Genomic DNA, 23,148 nt, shown 5'->3' with positions numbered 1-23,148 from the left:
TAACTTAGTTGCATAGCATGCATCACTACAGAGTTAATACATCTTTATGAATCCATTTTTCAAAGGATCACGACTATAAACCACGTGTATGATTTTGAAAGGGTAATTCATCATGAAACCAACTCCATTTTCCAACTGAGAAATCCCACCTGCCCTGGGAACATTTTTAATATTGCTTTGAGAAAAGCAGTTTTGAAATCTTTAGCGATGCACTTTTGAAGAATTGAACATTTCCGAAATTACATGAATGCACCATTTCAAAATGACATCCTAGCTCCTAGCTTCTAGCAAAAACTCATGAGATGTGAAAATGGGTCAGCATCCGATTTCTCAATTTGCCTTCAGATGCAAATACAAGTTGGTGGGATAATAAATTGACATTGGGTAATGCATTACATAACAAGTCATCATAAATGCATCAAACAGCTGAATACACTTTGCATACTGTATTCTCCCAAGGTGCTTTCTGTGCTAATGTATCCTTTGTGTAGTGAATATCTGGATTCCCAATTAAAATGTACACTTTGAGCTTTAAATCATAAAAAGGGGATAATTAGCAAAGCAAAAGATAAAAAGAAACACATCAGCGTCTGTCACTGCAAATTATTTATTAATTTAGACGTTAGTTTGTGTACTTTAATGCCATAATTGCCTATACTATGCATTACCCTAAAAAAGAGAGTTAAGAAAGTACTCTTAAAATTGTAAAGAACCCTGTTAAATAAAATATCCTTATGAAACTGATGGCAGAGTAATCATTATAAGTTGAGATGAAAGGCAACCCACAACAATTCTATGAGACAAAAATTTAACAATATTTACATAACTGCATACATTAGCTGTAAATTGTCATATTTAATACTGTATAGGGCCTATGCACTAAGCGTTCATAAGCCACTTATCGAGCACTTATCGCCCAAAATGCCTACTCTGATTCTGTAAGCGGCGATAAGTGGGCAATAAATCACTGAATCGGCCCCAAAAATATGTTTAAAAAAAAAAATTGCAGATTGAGGGGCGAGAAGCCACTTTTCGCCGCTTTTTGGCAGGTTCATAAACTTGTGCAATTCTAGTAGCAGCAATTAGGTTACCGACGCCTATTGCAGCTCTAGAATGGCGAATTTCAGTTCAAATCATCACGCCAGGAAAATTGGGCGTGTGGGTGTTGGAAACCTGCTTAGAAGCTGCGATACGGGAATTAGAGAGAAAAAAAATGCTTTTTCCTGCATCGGATTGATATCAGTGGTCTCCGGAGCTGATATTCATTCAAATCAGCACCGGAGAGCCCCAGCATGAATCCCATGCAATAAAAATGCATTTACAGCCAACTTCTTTACCTTAGCGGCTAACCGCTAAGGCAATGAAGGGGTTTAACCCTCCTGCTACCCACCCAGGGCTAAATACCCCATTCACCCACCCTCGCTACCCACAATAAACAGAAAAAAATGTAATAACTGACAATACACAACCCACCCACCTGTACCCCCACATTAAACTATTATTTATTTATTTTAACACAGAATTGATCCCAGAGACTGGCGGGGGTCCCCGGGTTGTCCGCACAGGTGTCTGGGGGTCCTCGGGTGGTCCCTGTGGGTCCCCACTGGCCTGCGGTACCAATGCTGTTGTAAAAAAATAAATGTGGCGTACATTTCAATAAATATACCTTCCCCAACAAACACATACAGTACAGTAATGTGCAAACTAACAATTATACAGATATGAATAATAGCTTTTTTTGCCCATTATTAAAACAAACATTAGCTACTCAGCAATAATAATAATGTAAATAAAAACCTTTCCACTTACCCCCACGCATCAAATGACCGGGACATTTCAATGCATAGGAGATACCAGCACCCCATAACGGGGCCTGTATCTCGGGAAGCAGGTGGTCTCCGGACCTGAAATCAACGCAGTTCTGCTCCGGAGACCCCCTGCTCATCTACAGGGGAGAGGATGCTCTGTCTGAGCAGCTCTCTCTGCAGCAGAAAGAACTCGCCGGGTAAGGCCTTTTCAGAGGGTCGAGCTTCACGTCGTCGGCTACTCGCCCGTTTTGTGAATTTTGCTATCAAAGGTAATCGAGACTTTCTCGTGATAGCAATGCTCACAAAAATGGTGATATAAATGGCGATTTTGTTTATGAACCTTTAGTGCATAGGCCCCTATGTGCCCAAATAAACTCCCCCATCCCACTTACTGGTTCTCTCCAGTGATTTTGCACCAGACTTATAGTACAGTAGCTGGCTGGTGAAAATGACTCCAATTAGGTGATTCTGGTTGGCAGTAGATATACCTTTTAGGTTGCTCTTCTACTGTGTGGCTTTTTGTACTCTTGAAAACTTCTTGCATCACATACAGTATTACTGTTTTATTTATTTTTTACAATATGTGACCTTTGATCTTTTGCATAAAAAAAGGATGGTACCAAGACCGCATATGTTAATTAATCACGCACTGTACCTAGAAACTTTCAGATCAACAGTATTCATGTCCAGGATCCTAAAAAAACATGTTTATTCTGTCAATTTTTTTTGGGTAATGATGATTAATAGAAAATAGTCACTGAAATGTTCAGTGCTGTACAGAAAAGAATATGTGTGTGGGGTGAGATTTTGTATTGAATTGCTAATAACCAAGAACAGAAACAGGTCATGGATTAGAACAGGGGTGCTCAACTCCAGCCCTCAAGCCCCTCCCAATAGGCCAGGGTTTCATGATATCCCTGCTTCAGCACAGGTGGTTTAACCAGTCCTAGCTTCAACAAAGGTCTTCAACTGAGCTTCTGATTGAGCCACCTGTGCTGAAACTGGGATATCCAAAAAACCTGACCTGTTCGGGGGGCTTGAGGACTGGAGTTGAGTTGACCACTAATAACTTGTGGGGGGAAAAAACATGTTGTTGTGGATAATTGACTTTTCTTCTTGGAGAGGAGGTGCGCAAAGTGACTCAGTGATATATGTGAAAAGAAATAAAGGCAAATATAGTGCAGAGTGTAATAACTATGAACAATCAATCATGTAGCCTTAAGTAGTTGCACTCACAAAACTTGTAGTTCATACTGCTGCGGCCGAGTTTATTCGAGCATTTGCCCGTTCTCGTCTGCAGCAGTAACCTGGCGCGCGCCGGAGGGTGCCGGGCGCGCGCCGAAGCAGCGGAAGAGCGCCCTCCGATCGGGGCACTCTCCCTCCCGCTGCCGGGTCCGCCGGGTCCCCCGGAGCCCCCTGCCGCCGTCCACCACATCGCGGGACACCAGGGCTCCCTCGGGGAGCCCTGGACGCGCGTGCAGGGGGCGCTGGCACCCGATGACGCGTGACCGCGCATCGGTAACGCGCGGCACGCCGAGGGAGTGGAGCTAGCAAGCCGGGGCATCCCCTGGCTTGCGGAACTAGCCCTGCTCGGATTAAGTGTGTCGGTAGTGTATAAGCATGTCAGAGATCCTTCTCTCTCTGACTTAGAAGTAGATGTATATAGTGATTCTCAGGATATCCCTCAATGGGTATGTGGTATAGCATGAAAGAAAGAAAGCCACAATAGTGCATACTATTTGACCAGAAATGTATTGTGTACAGAATATAAGAGCAATTCAACTCACATTTTCAAAGTAAATTACAGGCATTGGAGAGGACAACTTGATAAGGTAGGACCCCGTCGGTGTGTAGCTCCCTGGCACTTCACTCGCGTCTCACGATCCCACGATCAGAGTTCCACATTCGTCACTTCCGGAATTGCGTCCCAAGTGAGGGCGGAAGTGCGGTCTGCCTCCGAAAACGGCTCAGATTTGCCAGTCCTTCTAACCCCAGGTACTCCAACAATGCTAACACTAACTCTACACGTTTCGCAGATACTTCTTCAGGAGTTAGAAGGACTGGCAAATCAGAGCCATTTTCGGGGGGATTTCAGGGAGCTACACACCGACGGGGTCCTACCTTATCAAGTTGTCCTCTCCAATGCCTGTAATTTACTTTGAAAATGTGAGTTGAATTGCTCTTATATTCTGTACACAATACATTTCTGGTCAAATAGTATGCACTATTGTGGCTTTCTTTCTTTCATGCTATACAGTACCACTTACCCATTGAGGGATATCCTGAGAATCACTATATACATCTACTTCAAGGGCTCCAGTCAGAGAGAGAAGGATCTCTGACATGCTTATACTGTATGAACTATAAGTTTTGTGAGTGCAACTACTTAAGGCTACATGATTGATTGTTCATAGTTATTACACTCTGCACTATATTTGCCATTATTTCTTTTCACATATATCACTGAGTCACTTTGCGCTCCTCCTCTCCAAGAAGAAAAGTCGTTTATCATCTGGGTACTTGGAACAGTCCCCTCTGAGGAAGTTGAGCTGCATATTACCTATTGTACACATTTTATTTACCTATTATCACTGGGTGGTGAAGGTTATCAATTGTCTTTAGGTGTTTCACATTTGTGCTTTATTATATATCCACAAACACTGTTTTTTATTTCACTCCTTGGAAGCGCCCTGTTCACTCCCTTTCCCCCCTGCACTTACGTCATATCTGTTGTGGATAAATGACAGAAATGTCTTTATGTTTTAAATCCTTACCTGTCTGCCTAGAACAAGCAGGGTAACAAAAAATATAAAAAGAGACACAGATCCCATTGTTTTCAGGTCTTTCAGAATTCCTGGCCTGAAAGAAAGAATAATTTCTCTTACAAATCGGCTTGCAATTCTTGCAACAGTCGTGCGAGTGATAAATTGGCTAGAACTGTGTATAACACAAAGTCATTTTAATCTTTAATACCTTACCCTTGTTCACTTTAAAGTAATTAAGAAAAATATGTAGTTTATGTACAGTAACTTTTTTTTAATGAGTAATACTGTACATTTTGACATTCTTTCAAAACATATTGACAAATGTTATAAACTAATTTGGTTTTAAGTACTGATCATAAAGCTATGCACCTACACACACAAACTAGATATAGATGATTGTAAGAAAAAGAGCTATCCAATTTATTTATTTATTTATAAAAATGTTTTACCAGGAAGTAATACATTGAGAGTTACCTCTCGTTTTCAAGTATGTCCTGGGCATAAGTTAAGATGACAAATAATACATTGTTACAAATACAGTTACATAAGTGAACATGGTAAACATTACAGATGCAGTGGCCATAATTTTACAAAATCACGCATTGTATAACTCGGAATACCCATGTCATGGCGTGTGATTTCTTCCAACCTTACCGCCTTAAGACGCGAGTGCATAAAATGGCATTATAGTGTTCTGGCTTATAAACACCTGAAATTGACACAGTAGCACAGAACTGTACACTACAATTCATTCATTTCGTTGCATATAATTACACACAATCTATAAAATTCAAATACAGCAACCGCGATAAACGCGCATGCCTGGGGTGATTAGCCGCGTTCATGCCGCATGGAGTACAGCACGCACACGAATACGGCACCATGATGCCTTAAAATAACGCATCTGTATATACAAGATTTTGCATGCACTGTTAAAGAAAATATATATTATAGGCATATGTAACAGTTACAGAGCAGATTAAAATGTGAGATAGCCTTAGTTTTGAAAGAACTTAAACTGGTGGTGGATGTGAGAGTCTCCAGTAGGTTATTTCAGTTTTGTGCTGCACGGTAAGAGAAGGAGGAGCGGCCGGATACTTTGTTGAGCCTTGGGACCATGAACAGTCTTTTGGAGTCTGACCTCAGATGATAAGTGCTGCAAGTGGTAGGGGTGAGGAGCTTGTTCAGATAGACGGGTAACTTGCCCAGAAAGTATTTGAAGGAAAGACAGGAAAGGTGAACTTTGCGCCTACACTCAAGTGATGACCAATCTAATTCTTTGAGCATTTCGCAGTCATGTGTGATGTAGTTGCATTGGAGAAAAAAACGGCATATCGAATTGTAGAGAGGGTCAAGTTTAATAGGGTGGGTTTGGGGTGTCGAGATGTATACTATGTCCCCATAGTCGATAATTGACATCAGCATCTGCTGTGCGATACCCTTTCTGATCAGCAGACTTAGGGAGGATTTGTTCCTGTAAAGTAGACCTAGTTTGGCATAGGTTTTGGATGTCAGGGTATCAAGTGCATCCTGAATGTTAAATGGGAGTCAAACCATATGCCCACGTATTTAAAACTAGTAACAAGAGTGGTTTTAGCGTTGGAAGCCTTAGTCATTGGAAGCTTTAGAAATTTAGCCTTGGTCCCAAATACTATTGTTACAGTCTTGTCAGTGTTTAAAACCAGTTTGTTTTGGGAAATCCAATTTTCAAGCCTTAAAAAAGTCAGATTAAAGTATGTGTTCAAAGTCGGAGAGGCTATGGCTGTGTGCATATAAAATTGTGTCATCTGCATACATGTGTATTGAGGCTCCCTTACAAGCTGTAGGAAGATCATTGGTGAACACTGGGAAGAGTAGGTCCCAGAACAGAGCCTTGCGGGATACCACATGTGATATCCAGGGGGTTGGAGTTAGAGCCTGAGATGGGCACATGTTGGAATCTACCTGATAGGTGGGAATGAAACCAGTTTAAAGCATGCTTCCCTATTCCAGAGCACTGGAGTTTGTTAAGCAAGATAACATTATCAACAGTATCAAAAGCCTTTGCAAAATCTAGGAATATTGCACCAGTGAGTTGTCCCCGTTCCATTCCATACTGGATTTCATTGCAAACTTTTAGCAGGGAAGTTACCGTGGAGTGTTTGGGGCGAAAGCTAGATTGGAATTGGCTTGGGAAATTTGTCTTGGTATAGTAATCGCTTAATTGGGAGCTTAGTTATAATTTGAGGAGCACTTGTGTAATCTCCTCTTCGGATATTGGGACAAAGACAAAATTGTGAGCAGTGTTGGGAGAGGATGGGGCTATAGAGATACTCACAGAATGAGGTTCATGTTTGTGGTTTGGGTTGCGTTTCGCAAATGTTAGAAGCACACCCCACAAAGTAATCATTGAATGCATATACAATGTCAGTGGGGTTTGTCAGAGTAATATCCTCCTTAGTGATATTACTTGGTTGTTGATGGCTAGAAGGCTGGAATATATTGTTGATAACCTTCCAGAAGTTAACTGGGTTTGATGTATTTTGGTGAAGATTGTCAGAGTAATATTGTGCTTTTGCATATCTTATTTGCTCTGCAGGCATCTGTAGTGATTAAGATCCTTGGTAGTGCCAGTTACTTTGTAGCTTTTCCACAAGGCATCCTTTATATGGTAGAGTGCTATAAAGTCAGTTGTAACCCATGGAAGGTGGGCCCCCGTACTCTTATTCTGCATAGTGGAGCATGGGTATCAGAGTTTTAAGAACTCGGATTGGAAATAGTCGAGTGCAGAATCAGGGTCATGAATTAAATTGATTCTGTAACATGGGCAGTTGGTAAATGTAATGGTGAAGGGGTAACCAGGCCATTAATAAAGGTATTATGCCCGGCTCGTTACCTCTGAGCCCTGTTTCAGGTTTTAGAATGTCAGCTCTTCAACCTGTGTATTGTACCTGCAATTAATATAATTGTATGACTAAAGATTTTATGTGTGTTTTACCTTTCCAGGAGTGCTAACCAGTGGAGATTCTCAGGCTATGAGTTTCAGGGAAGAAATTGCTGTAAAAGTGTTGTCAGAATGTGTGTAGCTAGAAGGGACCCAGAGTTGCTGCCTACCCCAAATACTGTATGTATCTGGGAATCAGGTCAGATTCTCAGGGACAAATAGACACATCACTTCGGTCAAGCTCCTCCCTTGAAAACAGTTATGCGACTCACTGCCAGGTTTCCCTTCTTCTGCACAGACCAGAAAGGTAGATCAGGGCATAGGGATTTATGTATCCCGGGTACAATCAAGGTTCCCTAAGTTAGTGAGGGTCCCCCAGTATATGCCCAGGTACCCCAGAATCAGTATAGAGGTTCTGGGGGTTTTCTCCTACTTTATATTAAGTTGCGAGAGGTTTTATGAAACCTAAGGCCTAGTTTCAGTAAAGGAAAGAGATACAGCCCTGGGAGTGTGCCTAAGTGTTTTTTGGGTTCTAAAGAAAATTAGGTTTCCTTAAGGGAAGGAGCTACATATCTGAGATTGAAGCTAAGCATCCTTTCGTTTCACTGTGGGACATAGAAGAAAAATGGGAAATATTTCCCATGTTTCATAAAATGTTTAATAGCCAATGTGGCTACAAGGTTTTTACAGTCTAAGGCTGGTTTACAGTGTATGATGGATATGGCTAGTGAGAATAAAAGTATATAGTCCCATTCTACACCTCATAGCCCAAAAATGCATTATACTTATAAGCTGGGACTTTCAAAGATGGTAATGACCAAATGTGGTGCCACTATGTCTGCCCTAGGTCCATACTTCAAAGCCACAGATACTGCCAGAGGTGTTAAAGCCCTTTGGCAGGATGGTTAGGTGGAGTATCCATGTCTGGGAAACAATGCTGGCTATCGCGGCTAGCATTTGACTTCCCAGACTTGGAAGCACCTAACCCAGCGGGTGGCTTCTGAATGACAAGTGGCTAAGGTGGCAAACTTGCACATGCCCTCGTTACATTCAGAAGACACGCTTGCCCGGCTTTGGAAGACTAGCAACCCTCTGATTGGCTGGTTGTAAAGTTCCCAGGCACGGATTTGTTGTAGTATTTCATGAATGAATCTGAAAAGCTATAAGAAACCCAGCAGCCAATCCGGACCTCAGATTCATCCAATATTCTAAGCGCTAAGACAGCAGCGTAAAATTTGAACTCACAACAAGATTCTCTTGGAGAAATAGACGCGAGACGGCTTCAGAAATTTCAGGGCAAGAAATTTTCTGTCCCACTTTTCGGGACCAAGTTCTAAATAGAGAATGTAGCGGTCGCGGATGGAACTTCACGCTGAAAAGAGTACCAGGACATTTGGTACTATCTCACGGTCAAGGGATTTTGGCATCTCTGGAAGAGATACAGCGGTGGCGTCAGGAACTTCATTCCAATTTGAGTTCGAGGACTTTTCGAGCTGAGTCCTGGTCAACCTAAAGACTTTGTTTTATTTCGACTAGGAAAGTTTCGTTTTGTAGTCCAGACCCCCAGTAAGTGTGTTTTCTCCTGTATAATGTAATCCATTGTGGGTACATCTGTTTCTAAGGAATAAATTGCAATTTGTTTTATGTCTTCATTTTGCTCAATGATATGATCCCGTATAAAGGTCTCCCGTGACAGGCTTATTTACTGGTGGAAGCGGTGGGATCATTGAGCCTATGTTTAAAAATCCTGCGGGGTCTTACAACATAGAGAGAAACTCGTAGATTGCAAGCACAGGTTCTCATTTGTCACTTAGCTTTATTCCACCATGCGAACATGGACAGACAGTCAGGTCGGTACCGGTCATGGGATCGAGACAGGATTGTTGCCTGGTGTGAGAGCTACGGATTACCAAGAGATGGTCAATCAAAGATGCAGCTGAAGGAAGACTTTTAATCTCATGAAGCCAGCATTGCAGCACCGGAGGGGGACATACTCCACCTGCAGTTACAGGTGTCCCCAGTCAACCTGGGGTGCAGGCAGTTATTCCAGCCCTTGTGGTGGAAGGACAAAGGGAGAGAGCTGGGATCAACATGAACATTTTTGGGGGGGCCATTTATTGGGAGTGCAGCTGTTTTAGCACCAGTGGCTAACAGACTCTCTATGCCCGGGATTGTCGCGCTTCTTGCTTCTTGGGTGGAGTGGGCCAGACTTCCGGATAGAATACAGATACTTGTAGCTGCCCAAGGGACATCAGCCCCATGTTCCCACGTGATAACGGGGAGCAGTCCACTCCCCGAGTGGACCATCACAGTTTCAGTAAATTAGTGGATGGCACAGACAAGATCGATGGGAGGCGGATAATCTTTGAGACTCAATGCCATCGATACCGGGTGCCAGTACGGGCTGGGTTTTATGTTTAACACGTTATTGTCCGGCGCTGCTGTGGAGACCCTCCAGGCTATTCCCACTGCGGATGGCAATGACTACAGACACGTAAAATCCCTGTTACTCACTCAGTATGCCCTCACCCCAGAAGCTTACAGAGGCATGTTTAGGATGGGGGAGAGGCGCTACCGGGAATCCTATATGTAGTTCGCCGAATGGCATTGCATGGGACTTAGTGGATGGAGGGGTATGGTCCCACAAAGTACCACTCTTTAATGGACTTGATTTTCAAAGAACAGTTCTTGCAGCAGTATCCACCCGATGTGAGGGAGTGGGTCTTTGACCATAATCCAAAGACCTATGTAGACGCTGCTAACATGACAGATGAATTTGTCACCAGTCGGCATTGATGCACAAAAAAGGGGCTTCCTCTGAAACGGCCACTCCGGCCAAGGTAGTCAAGAATACACCTCAGTGGAAGAGCAAACCTGCAGCGGATGGAAGTGCACCCAAAGCTGCAGAGTTCAAACACGAGAGGAGGTGTTATCAGTGCAATTAAACTGGTCACATAAAGACAGACTGTCCGGACCATTCGAGGTCTGGTGGACCCCATTAGGTGCAACGCTCTACAGCTGCACAGCCGGTCACCAATGTGCGTGGGGCACACACAGGTACAGCCACCCAGCTAATCCTGTGAGAGACGCCGATAGAGGATCCTGCACATACAGCCTGTGGAACAGCAGCGGAGACAGAGGGACATCAGATTTCACAGTTCGGGTTGCAGTCCAACAATGTCCGGCAAAAGCATTTGCGCACAGTGACCATCGGAGATCGCCAAGCAGCTGGCTTGCTCAACTCCGGTGCCACTGTTACCCTGGTCCGACCTGATATGGTCCAGCCAGAGGATCTGCTCCTGGGCACAGGGATGCAGGTGACCATGCCAGATGGTGGACTGCGGTTCATTCAAGTTGCCCAGGTATTCCTGGATTGGGGTGCCGGATGTGGCATGAGTTAGGTGGGGGTATTGACCACGTTAGATACTGAGGTGCTCCTCGGTAATGACCTGGGGCACGTTACTTGTGTTTTTACGGCGGAGCTGACTCCTGTTGCAGCAATTACTAGTAGCAAGAGCAAAGGATGTACACCGGAGGATTTCTCCGTCCCCCTGCATTTGGGACCAACAGTTCCAGGGGTCTCTGAGGAGACCAGGCAGGTAAGCCAGACTGAGTCATGACAGTGTGCTGACTTACCTTCCCCTTTACCTGTTCCCCCATCCCCCGACTTAGAGACTAAGGGTATGTGGCCAGAATAAGGAACACAGTTTAGGCATGCAGCGAGAACTGATCCCAGCTTGGAGGGCATGAGACTCCAGGCATCCGAGTCTGCCTTGGACAGTGGGTCAGTGTTACGCCGGTGCTGCCCGCAGACCAGACTCATCCCTTATACTGAGGTGGGGACGTATATGTGCACGCACCCGCAGCAGAAGGAGCGTGTCCGGAGTGTGGTGTTTTAGGCGTTGCCAGGCCAGGTGTGAATAGGTGTAGCAATATTTGCCGGTACCGGTACTGAAGAGGCGAAGTCGTTGCCGTTTAGACAAGGTCGGGGAGAGAGAGAGATCCGGAAGGTCGAGGTTCAAGCTGTGGTCGAGGGAATGATAGAATCTGCATGGTCAAGAGGAAGCCGGGATCCAGAGCCAGATAGGAACGTCCGCCAAGCCGGGTCGCAACCTGAATAAATATGAAGACAAAGGGAGAGCCAGAATAGACGTCTGTAGCAAAGACTATGTCAAGTGATGTGAGAGAGGTAGGACAGGTATTAAGTACTATGGCTGACCAATGGGTAGCGAAGGCAGGCCTGGAGGAGCCGTAGGAGCTGTCCAGGATTGGTCCCCATAATAGGCCGCCAGGAGGTAAGGTTTAGGGTTAACTGGTAACCAGCATGTGGGCGGGGGGCGGGGCTTCACTGCAAGAGCAGTGAATAAACTAATTGGTGCTGACATGCACTCCGTAACGGGAGGGGATGCACACGCAGAGGCAATGGCAGGCACCCGAGCATCAGCCGCACACGGAGCGGCGGCAGCCCGACGGAGAGGACGGGGAAGCCCCCTCACCACGGGGGTCGGGTGGGAGCGACGAGGACGGAGCCGCACAGCAGCGGGAGCAGAAGAGGTGAGTGCCGTGACCCCCGAGTCCTCACAGTACCCCACCTTCAGGGTCAGCCTCAGGACGATCCTTCCATGGTTTGGATGGAAACCTTTCCCGAAGCGTTTAAGAAGTCCTGGTGTATGAATGTCGATAAGAGGTACCCAAGACCTTTCCTCAGGTCCGAAACCCTTCCAATGAACCAAGAAATGGACTTTACCTCTGGAGAGACGGGAATCTAGTATGGTTTGGACCTCGTACTCTTCGTTGCCCTGTATGATCACTGGATCAGGTTTAAGAGTGTGGTCCGGAAATAGAGGACTAGAGATGAACGGTTTGAGAAGAGAAGTATGAAAAACATTAGGAATTCTCATGCTCGGGGGTAGTTGAAGGGGGAAGGCCACCGGGTTAACCTGCTCTGGGATAGGAAATGGCCCCAGAAACCTAGGAGCCAATTTGGGGGAAGGGGTTTTGAGGTGGATATTTCTAGTAGACAACGAAACCTTGTCCCCTGGTTTGTAGTTGGGTGCAGGTCGACGACAGCGGTCAGCCTGGACTTTAGAAGACAGGGAGGCCCTTTGAAGTGCAGATTGAATTCTAGTCCAAGAGTCATGTAGGAGGGTGATGTGTTCATCCACCGCTGGAACTCCAGAGGAGATCTTGGAAATAGGTAGGCAAGCCGGGTGAAAGTCATAATTAATAAAGAAAGGTGTCTCACCAGTGGATTCATTCCTGAAGGAATTAAAGGCATACTCAGCCCAGGAAAGTAATTTCCGCCCAGTCATCCTGGGAGTCAGAGACGAAGCACCTTAAATACTTCTCGAGGGATTGATTGACCCTCTCGGTCTGTCCATTAGATTGAGGGTGATACCCCGAAGAGAAGGAGGAAGCAATGCCCCTACTTCTGGTGAAGGTCCTCCAAAATCTGGAAACAAACTGAAAGCCACGATCCGATACGATGGACGTGGGTATGCCATGGATCCGGAAAAACTCTTTGGAGAAAATATCGGCTAGGGCGGGTGAGGAGGGTAATCCTTTGAGAGGAATTAAATGTGCCATCTTGGAAAACCGATCCACCACTACTAGAATGGTGTTCATGCCATTCGACCTAGGCAATTCGACAATAAAGTCCATGGATATGTGGGACCAGGGGCGCTCCGGGATGGATAAAGGCAAAAGAACAACCTGGGGTCTCCGGACAAGGAATCTTGTTGCGTGCACATACCGGACAGGCCCGGGTAAATTCAAGAATAGATTTGGCAATATTGGGCCACCAAAAGGTACGACGGATGAGATCTAAAGTCTTCTTGTAGCCTGGGTGTCCTGCCGAACAGGAAGCATGCCCCCATTCCAGAATCTCCGGAATAAACTTGGCTTCCACGTATAATGTGTCCTTCGGGATCTCAAGATCTCTAGGAAGGTGACTTTGAGACTTGATGATCTTCTCAAGATTCTTGAATGTAGCGACCGCGAGGATCTTTTGTTTGGGAAGGATAGACTCTGTAGTCTTCTGTGGTCTCTCATCAGAAGAATATTGTCTAGAGAGAGCATCCGCCTTGACGTTCCTGGTGCCGGGAATGTAAGACAAAATAAAATTAAACCTGGAGAAAAATAACGACCAGCGGGCTTGGAGGGGGCCTTAGCGACGGGCATTCTCGATGTATAAAAGATTTTTGTGGTCCGTGAGAATAGTGAACGGCTCTTTTGACCCCTCCAACAGATGCCTCCATTCCTGAAGGGCCAACTTGATGGCTAAAAGTTCTCTATTGCCCACATCATAGTTCCTCTCAGCTGGGGAAAACTTCTTTGAGAAAAAACCACAAGGGTGAAGTTTATCCTAGGGAGAAAATCTTTGGGATAGGACAGCGCTGGCCCTGCAGTCCGAAGCATCTACCTCTAGGGTGAAAGAAAAATTGGTGTCCGGGTGTCGAAGGATGGGAGCTGAGACAAATGCTTGTTTCAGTGTAACAAAAGCTGTGACTGCCTCAGGAGACCAAGACGAAGGATCAGCTCCTTTTTGGGTCAGTGCTGTGATCGGGGCGATGATGCTGGAGAAGTTGCGAATAAACTTCCGGTAATAATTGGAAAATCCTAGGAACCGCTGAATAGACTTTAGGGAGTCGGGTTGCGGCCAATCTATAACGGCTTTAAGTTTCTGAGGATCCATGGCCAATCCTGTGCTGGAAATAATATATCCCAGAAAAGAGGTGGTGGACTGGTGAAAGAGACATTTCTCCATCTTGGCAAACAAACGGTTCTCTCGGAGGCGGGAGAGTACAAACTTGGTATGGATGATATGGTCCTGTAAATTCTTGGAAAAGATAAGGATGTCATCCAGATAAACAATTACAAAATGATTAAGGACATCCTGAAAGATGTCATTGATAAAGTCCTGAAAAACCGCCGGAGCGTTGCATAAGCCGAAAGGCATCACGAGATACTCGTAGTGGCCGCTACGGGTGTTGAAGGCGGTCTTCCATTCGTCGCCCTCCCGGATGCAAATAAGATTATACGCGCCTCAAAGGTCAAGCTTGGAGAACATGTTAGCACCTTGAAGTCTGGCGAATAGTTCAGAGATGAGAGGAAGTGGGTAACGATTCTTCACCGTGATGCGGTTCAGTCCCAGGTAGTCTATACATGGTCTGAGAGTACCGTCCTTTTTCTTGACGAAAAAGAATCCAGCTCCTGCGGGCGAATTGGAGTGCCGTATAAAGCCCCGTTTTAGGGTCTCATGGATATATTCGTTCATGGCTTCCATCTCAGGAAGAGAGAGGGGGTAGGATTTGGATTTGGGCAATGTGTATCCAGGTACCAAGTCTATCGGACAATCGTAAGATCTGTGGGGAGGTAGTAGTTCGGATTCGGTCTTGCAGAAGACATCCAGAAAAGCAGCATACGGAGCGGGTAAACCTCCCTTAGGGTTGGATGTATTGGCCAGCAGTCGAGGCGGAAGTACGGCTGGTGGAGATGGCTCCTCTGACCTTGACCTCCAAGTAATAGGATCTTGGGATGTCCAGCTGATGAGAGGATTGTGCTTCTGCAACCAAGGTAATCCGAGAGTGACTGGGGTTCTTGGAGCGTGGATTACATCAAAGGCCAAGGTCTCATTGTGGGAATGAGAGGAAAGGGTGATGAGGCAAGTCTCCAAGGAAATGTATGCCGGGGTGAGCGGACGCTCGTCGATCCCGACTAAGGCAACAGGAGACTTCTTCCTAACGAGTGGAATCTGGTTCTGTTCAGAGAAGGTTTGCTCCATGAAATTTCCTCCCGTGCCGGACTCGATAAATGCCGCAGTGGAGGTATGGAAGGTAGGACCCGAGAGAGAGACGGGAATGGTCAATTTCTTGGGAAGTTTCTTCCTGGAAAGGGGACAAGAAGATTTAGCACCCAGGGAGAGCCCCTTCATACTCACTGAGTTTGGTCATTTCCCGGGCGTAGTGGACATTCACGGACCAGATGCTCGGAGGATCCGCAGTAATAACATAATCCACCGGCTTGGCGAGCTTGCTGTATCAGTGTCCGGGAACGCTGGACTCCAAGTTGCATCGGCTCTGGAGCCTCCAAAGCGGGTAGCGGGGAGACGGCAGGTCCTGTGGTTGGAGAGAATCTGGGAAAAGGAGCACGGAAGGGCATAAATCGGGGAAGCTGGCGCTGGACGCGGCATTCCTGAAGGCGCTGATCCACTCCATTGGCTTTGGAGATGAGTTCCTCCAGAAGCCCTGGCCTGGGTTGTGAGGCGAGCTCGTCCTTCACGGAATCCGTTAAGCCTCGTCAGAAGACTGAGACTAAAGCCTCCTGGTCCCATCATGTCTCAGCTGCTATGGTCCTGAACTCCAAGGCGTACTGGGCCACGGAACGACATCCCTGAGAAAGCTCAAGCAAAGAGTCAGAGGCAGTTTCTTGGCGTGCGGGGGTATGGAAGACCTGTCGAAAATCTCGTCTAAAGGCCGCGTAGTCGCAGGTGATATCGGGACGTAGTTCCCAAATCGGGGAGGCCCATGCCAGCGCTTTCCCTGTAAGTAGGCTGTACACATATGCCACTTTCCTGCGACCAGTGGAGTACTGCTGCGGAGCGATCTCAAACTGGATCTCGCATTGATTGAGAAAACCGCGACAGGCGTGTGGATCCCCCGCATACGGTTTAGGTGCCGGGATCTTCGGGCCTCAGGTCACGGCGGATACTGGTTCTGGCGACAGTGGTGGTGCGGCCACAGGTGGTGCCTGAAATGAAATGTCCTGTACCTGATAAGTGAGGTGAGCCATTTGGTCATTTAGGGCCTGGACTTGTTGATACATGGCCGTCATCATGGAGGCCATGTCAGTCTGGTCTACGTCTTGTGGGCTCGACATAATGTTACGCCGGTGCTGCCCGCAGACCAGACTCGTCCCTTATACTGAGGTGGGGACATCTATGTGCACGCACCCGCAGCAGAAGGAGCGTGACAGGAGTGTGGTGTTTTAGGCGTTGCCAGGCCAGGTGTGAATAGGTGTAGCAATACTTGCCGGTACCGGTACTAAAGAGGCGAAGTCGTTGTCGTTTGGCCAAGGTCGGGGAGAGAGAGAGAGATCCGGAAGGTTGAGGTTCAAGCTGTGGTCGAGGGATGATAGAATCTGCAAGGTCAAGAGGAAGCCGGGATCCAGAGCCAGATAGGAACGTCCGCCAAGCCGGGTCGCAACCTGAATATACAAAGACAAAGGGAGAGCCAGAATAGACGTCTGTAGCAGAGACTATGTTGAGCGATGTGAGAGAGGTAGGACAGGTATTAAGTACTGTGGCTGACCAATAGGTAACGGAGGCAGGCCTGGAGGAGCCCTAGGAGCTGTCCAGGATTGGTCCCCATAATAGGCCGCCAGGAGGTAAGGTTTAGGGTTAACTGGTAACCAGCATGTGGGCGGGGGCGTGGCTTCACTGCAAGAGCAGTGAATAAATTAATTGGTGCCGACACGCACTCCGTAACGGGAGGGGATGCGCACGCAGGGGCAATGGCAGGCGCCCGAGCATCAGCTGCACGCGGAGCGGCGGCAGCCCGACGGAGAGTACGGGGAAGCCCCCTCACCATGGGGGTTGGGTGGGAGCGACGAGGATGGATCCGCACAGCAGCGGGAGCAGAAAGAGGTGAGGGGAGATCACGCTGCGACCGCCGTGACCCCCGAGTCCTCACAGTCAGATCGGTTCTTCTGGCACCGTGGATTCTTGTATAGGGAGCAGGGTTCTGCAGGTCTAGATAGGGTTTGGACTGGTAGAAGACAGTTAGTGGTACAGAGGGAGTATGGGCAGCAACTGTTACAGGTAGCCCACTCCATACCACTAGCGGGGCATCAGGGGGTTACTCGGACAAGAACCCAGCTGCTGCAGCATTACTACTAGCCACGGGCATCTGGGTCAGTGACAGAGTTCTGCTTGTGATTTGCCTGTGATGCCTGCCAATGAGTGGGTAAGGCGGGTGATCGTGTGAAGGCCCACTGAACCCATTACCGGTAATTGGGGAATCTTCCAAGAGGGTAGCTATGGACATAGTGGGACCCCTCATGATCCCCAGTTGGTCTGGCAAGCATTACATACTCACGGTGGTGGACATTGCCACCAAGTACCCTGAGGCTGTAGCACTTGCCACCATCAATGCTAGGGCAGTAGCAAAAGCACTGTTAGTCATCTTCACTAAAGTAGGTTTCCTAGTGAGATTCCAACCAATCAAGTGTCACAATTCATGAGTGAATTGTTACAGTGTCTCTGGAATGCATGCGGGGCGAAGCACCAGCGCATGACCCCTTACCACCCCCATACAAACGGTTTATGTGAGAGGTTCAATGGTACCCGGAAGCAGATGCTGAGAGCCTTTATAGAAGCTGAAGGGAAGGACTGGAAGATTCACCAACAGCACTTGCTGTTTCCATACCGAGAGTTACCGCAATAATCTACAGGGTTCTCCCCCTTCGAGCTACTATATGGTTGCAGGGTACAGAAACCTTTTGACTTATTCAGTGAGGGATGGGAAGGGGAGACTACCAATATGGATGCATCTGCGCTTCAGTATGTGGTAGATCTCAGGGACAGGTTAGAAATGCTTATGGGGTTGGCACAGGACAAGCTCACGGGGTAAAGTATCTGACCACCATGGATTTGTCCAAAGGTTATTTGCAAATCCCTCTGACCCAGGAGGCTAGGGAGAAGTCAGCATTTATCACCCCAAGTGGTCTTTATGAATTTTTGGTGATGCCATTTGGGATGAAGAATGCCCCTACTACCTTCCAATGCCTGTTAAATAGGTTACTGGAAGGGATGCAAAAATTTGCAAGGGCATACCTGGATGACATTGCTGTGTTCTGTAACTCATGGCACTCTCATGTTGTGTATGTACTGTAGCTGCATTGCTGACAAGAATCAGGGAAGCAGGACTGACACTAAAGCATGTCAAGTGTCTAGTGGGTATGGAAGAAGTGTTGTATTTAGGGCACAGAGTGGGTAGAGGGCACCTTAAGCCAGAACCAGCTAAGGTGGAAGCTATAGTACAGTGGCTGGTACCTACTCTAGGACCAAAAAACAGGTCATAAATGTTTTAGGCACCATAGGCTACTATAGTAAGTTTGTCCCTCAGTATAGTGCAATTACAAAAACACTGACTGACATAATACAGAAGTGACTCCCAGTTCTGGTAGCCTGGTCTCCTGCCTGTGAAAAAACTTTCCAGGCACTGAAGACAGCACTGACTAGTGCTCCGATTTTGGCTGCACCAGATTACGTCAAGAAATTCCTGGTACAGACTGATGCCTCTGATTACGGTATTGGTGCTGTACTCAGCCAAGTGGACGAGGATGGGGGTGAACATCCTGTGGTGTATTTGAGCAGAAAACTGCTACTCAGAGAAGTGGCTTATGCCACTATTGAAAAAGAGTGTCTGGCCATTGTTTGGGCTCTGCGGAAACTGCAGCCCTATTTGTATGGCAGGACATTTACTGTGATCACGGACCACAACCCTCTAAGTTGGCTACAAAGGTTGTCGAGGGAGAATGGCAAATTGCTCCGCTGGAGTCTTGCACTGCAAGAATTTGATTTCTCCATACAGCATAATAAAGGCAGCGAGCACGTAAACGCTGATGGACTTTCCCGACAAAACATTCCTTGCAGGCCAAAAGCCTCAAGAGGTGTCAGGCTAGTTGAACCGCCAGACGGGGTGGCTATAACCGACTCTTCATCTTGAGCAGGGATGTGTGACGGTGAAGGGGTAACCAGGCCATTAATAAAGGTATTATGTCCGGCTGATTACCTCTGAGCCCTGTTTCAGTTTTTAGAGTGTCAGCTCTTCAACCTCTGTATTGTACCAGCAATGAATGTAATTGTATGACAATAAAGATTTCATGAGTGTTTTACCTTTCCAGGAGTGCTAACCAGTGGAGATTCTCAGGCTATGAGTTTCAGGGAAGAAATTGCTGTAAAAGTGTTGTCAGAATGTGTGTAGCTAGAAGGGACCCAGAGTTGCTGCCTACCCCAAATACTGTATGTATCTGGGAATCAGGTCAGATTCTCAGGGACAAATAGACACATCACTTCGGTCAAGCTCCTCCCTTGAAAACAGTTATGCGACTCACTGCCAGGTTTCCCTTCTTCTGCACAGACCAGAAAGGTAGATCAGGGCATAGGGATTTATGTATCCCGGGTACAATCAAGGTTCCCTAAGTTAGTGAGGGTCCCCCAGTATATGCCCAGGTACCCCAGAATCAGTATAGAGGTTCTGGGGGTTTTCTCCTACTTTATATTAAGTTGCGAGAGGTTTTATGAAACCTAAGGCCTAGTTTCAGTAAAGGAAAGAGATACAGCCCTGGGAGTGTGCCTAAGTGTTTTTTGGGTTCTAAAGAAAATTAGGTTTCCTTAAGGGAAGGAGCTACATATCTGAGATTGAAGCTAAGCATCCTTTCGTTTCACTGTGGGACATAGAAGAAAAATGGGAAATATTTCCCATGTTTCATAAAATGTTTAATAGCCAATGTGGCTACAAGGTTTTTCCAGTCTAAGGCTGGTTTACCGTGTATGAGGGATATGGCAAGTGAGAATAAAAGTATATAGTCCCATTCTTCCCCTCATAGCCCAAAAGACAGGCAAGGTAAAAAGTGTAAAAGTATATTTTTATTAAACTGAGATGTTTGTAAATGCTTATACTTATACTTATAAGCTGGAACTTTCAAAGACGGTTCTCTGAGGGGGGCTAGTGGACGTCCAAAATATGGTGCCACTAAGTATGCCCTAGGTTTGTACTTCAAATCCACAGATACTGCCAGAGGTGTTAAAACCATTTGGCAGGATGGTTAGGTGGAGTATCCACGTCCAGGAAACAATGCTGGCCATCACGGCTAGCATTTGCCTACGCAGACTTGGAGGCACCTAGCCCAGCGGGTGGCTTCTTAATGACAAGTAGCTAAGGTGGCAAAATTGCGCATGCCCTCTTTACATTCAGAAGAACCGCTTGCCCGGCTTTGGAAGACTGGTAGCACTCTGATTGACTGGTTGTAAAGTTCCCAGGCTCGGATTAGTTGTAGTATTTCATGAATGAATCTGAAATACTATAAGAAACCCAGCAGCCAACCTGGAAATCAAATTCATCCAAGATTCTAAGCATCAAGACAGCAGTAGCAAATTTGAACTCACCACAAGATGCTCTAGATAGAAGTGAGCTGGTTTCATAAATCCCACTTTCCAGGGCCAAGTTCTTAAAAGAGAACGTAGCGGTCGTGGCTGGAACTACATGATGAAAAGAGTAGCAGGATGTTTGGTACTATCTCACGGTCAAGGGATTTTGGGATCTCTGGAAGTGATATAGCGGTTGGGTCAGGAACTTCATGCCGATTTGAGTTCCAGGACTTTTTGAGCTGAGTCCTGGTCAACCTAAAGACTTTGTTTTATGGACTATTTTGACTTGGAAAGTTTAGATTTGTAGCCCAGACCCCCAGTAAGTGTGTTTTCTCCTGTATATTGTAATCCATTGTAGGCACGTCTGTTTCTAAGGAATAAATTGCAATTTGTTATACTTCTTGGTTTTGCTCAGTGATATGATCCCAATATAAAGGTGTAAATTATTGGTCTCCCATGACAGTAAGGTCAGCCAGAAACTGTTGTGGGTTAAAGTTTCTAAATGTTCTCGTGAGGAGAACTTTATGGCTTGATTGGGGTGGTTTAATTTTCCTTACACTGTACATTATTGCATGGTCACTGAAAATGTCAGGAAGGATGCCACAGGATTGGATTATGCTGGGATTTAAAGGAGAGAACCCAGTATAGCAATATAATGGTTGTGAGATTTCAGGTTTGTCCATGTGGGCTGGGAAATTAGTTGCATTAGGTTAAGTGACTTGAGTTGTATCTGGATTTTGTGGTTTTTAGGATCAAGCCAATTGAAGTTGAAATCCCTAAGAACTAGCAGCTCTCTCTTCTCATTCAGAGAGGAAATGGAGCCAAGAAACTGGATGATATAAATCAGGGACTGGAGAGGGGCTTTAGGGGGGCGGTAGGTGCCAGCAACCAAGATAGGCTTAGAAAAGGAAAAGCAGATTTTGCCAACTAGGATTTCAAAAGAGGGTTAGCCTAGGGGACAATGTAACCGTGTAAATTGTAAGGTTTCTGAAATATAAATAACACCCTTCCTCAACTCTTCTAGAACAGTTACACTTTTATGTTTCAGTAATATTATCTTTCTTAAATAATATTTATGACTGCCTTTTCTTACAGAAATTGCAAAAGTAGTAGTTATCCTTTCACATAGCTACTCTTAAATGTCAGTATAGAGTTGCACAGTGATCGCACCTGCAGAAAAAAAAACCCTGAAACAAATTAATTGACAAAACTATTCTACCAGACACCAGTACTACATGCAGGCTTCTCCTCTCCCCCAAAGGAAGATCCCCATACATTGCACTTAAAGTGCATACTGTAGTATTGTATTATATAAAGATGATTTAGTAATCATAAATACCAATATTCCTATAGAGAAAGGTATATACAACACCTCATACGACATAAATTGTGTTTTATTTTCAGTGATAACTAAAAATCCCCAAAGAGGGGCAGAACAATACTACCAATCATGAATAGGTAAAGTATCCAAATATAGGATTGGTATGGCAGTATCGATTGGTAAAGATAGAATGTAATGTCCCTACAGTATGTTAATATGATATCACAAATATAAGTGGTAGAGATTATAAAGCGCTTATTATCAAAGATAGCCTTGGTATGTTATCTACCTAAATGGATAAATGGATGGTTCCTATAAGGGTAGGCTTTAATAGGACACACATAGGTAATTATCATATATCATCATTAGTCAGCTAATAAGTGAAGCTTGACAAATACATCCATATTCAACCACATCCAAAGTGTAAGTTACATGCCCCCTTCAATTAGGATCGGCAAAGACAATTGCCAAGCACATATTGTAACATAAATAGCAAATAATGAATAAATGCCTTAGCTGCAATCTGTAAGGATCCGTGAGGTGCCGCGCGGTCAGCGCAAGCAAAACTTACCCTCCATACGTCCAGCTACTAGCACCGCTCCCAAACCTCACCCTGAGGCCTGTCATCATCTTAGGAGCGTATGTGCAGCCCGCGTGGACCTAAATGCCAACTCCGCTGGCTCCGCCTCCTGGGTACCTTCCCATGGTGACATCATCAGCATGCATGCAGCACGCACATGTATCCTCTTAATAATTCATCAGGAAGACTCCGCATACCTGCCTCTTGCAGCTGAGCTTCCTTTCAGAATCCTGCTTAGTGACACACCTCCTGCTCTGATTGGTCACAACTCCCTGTAAATACTCTGCAGTGCCAGAGGCTCATCGGCTGAGCGTAATCTTTGTTTGTGCATGTGCTTCTCCACAGCCTGTTCTGTTCCAGTGGCCAGGTATGCCCTAGAGTTCCGGACCACTGCCGAGACAGGGTGGAATAATGACGCTCTATCTGCGGCTTTCTGGCAAGGCCTTTCTGAAACGCTAAAGGATGAATTGGCCGCCTAGGAACGTCCCACTGATCTCGAGCAACTCATTGCCGTCTGCATAAGAGTTTATCAGCGACTGCAAGATAGGAAAGCGGAGAGGGTTCGCAACCGCACTCTTTCGCCTACTCTCCACTTCAGGTC

General features: G+C 46.0%; 1 protein-coding gene across 2 annotated transcripts in view; it reads right to left on the bottom strand.

Annotated features, from left to right (window-relative positions):
• ADCY2 (adenylate cyclase 2) overlaps positions 1-23,148 on the bottom strand; it is a 1,451,375-nt gene that overhangs the window by 44,843 nt on the left and 1,383,384 nt on the right. For both annotated transcript variants that reach the window (XM_075586169.1, XM_075586170.1), the window contains exon 19: positions 4,583-4,667. In XM_075586169.1, the coding sequence (XP_075442284.1) occupies positions 4,583-4,667 (85 nt within the window). The remainder of the gene's footprint in view (positions 1-4,582; positions 4,668-23,148) is intronic.

The sequence above is a fragment of the Ascaphus truei genome, chromosome 2 (genome assembly GCF_040206685.1).
Source record: "Ascaphus truei isolate aAscTru1 chromosome 2, aAscTru1.hap1, whole genome shotgun sequence".
NCBI lineage: Eukaryota > Metazoa > Chordata > Amphibia > Anura > Ascaphidae > Ascaphus > Ascaphus truei.
This window is presented reverse-complemented; position numbering and strand designations above follow the sequence as displayed.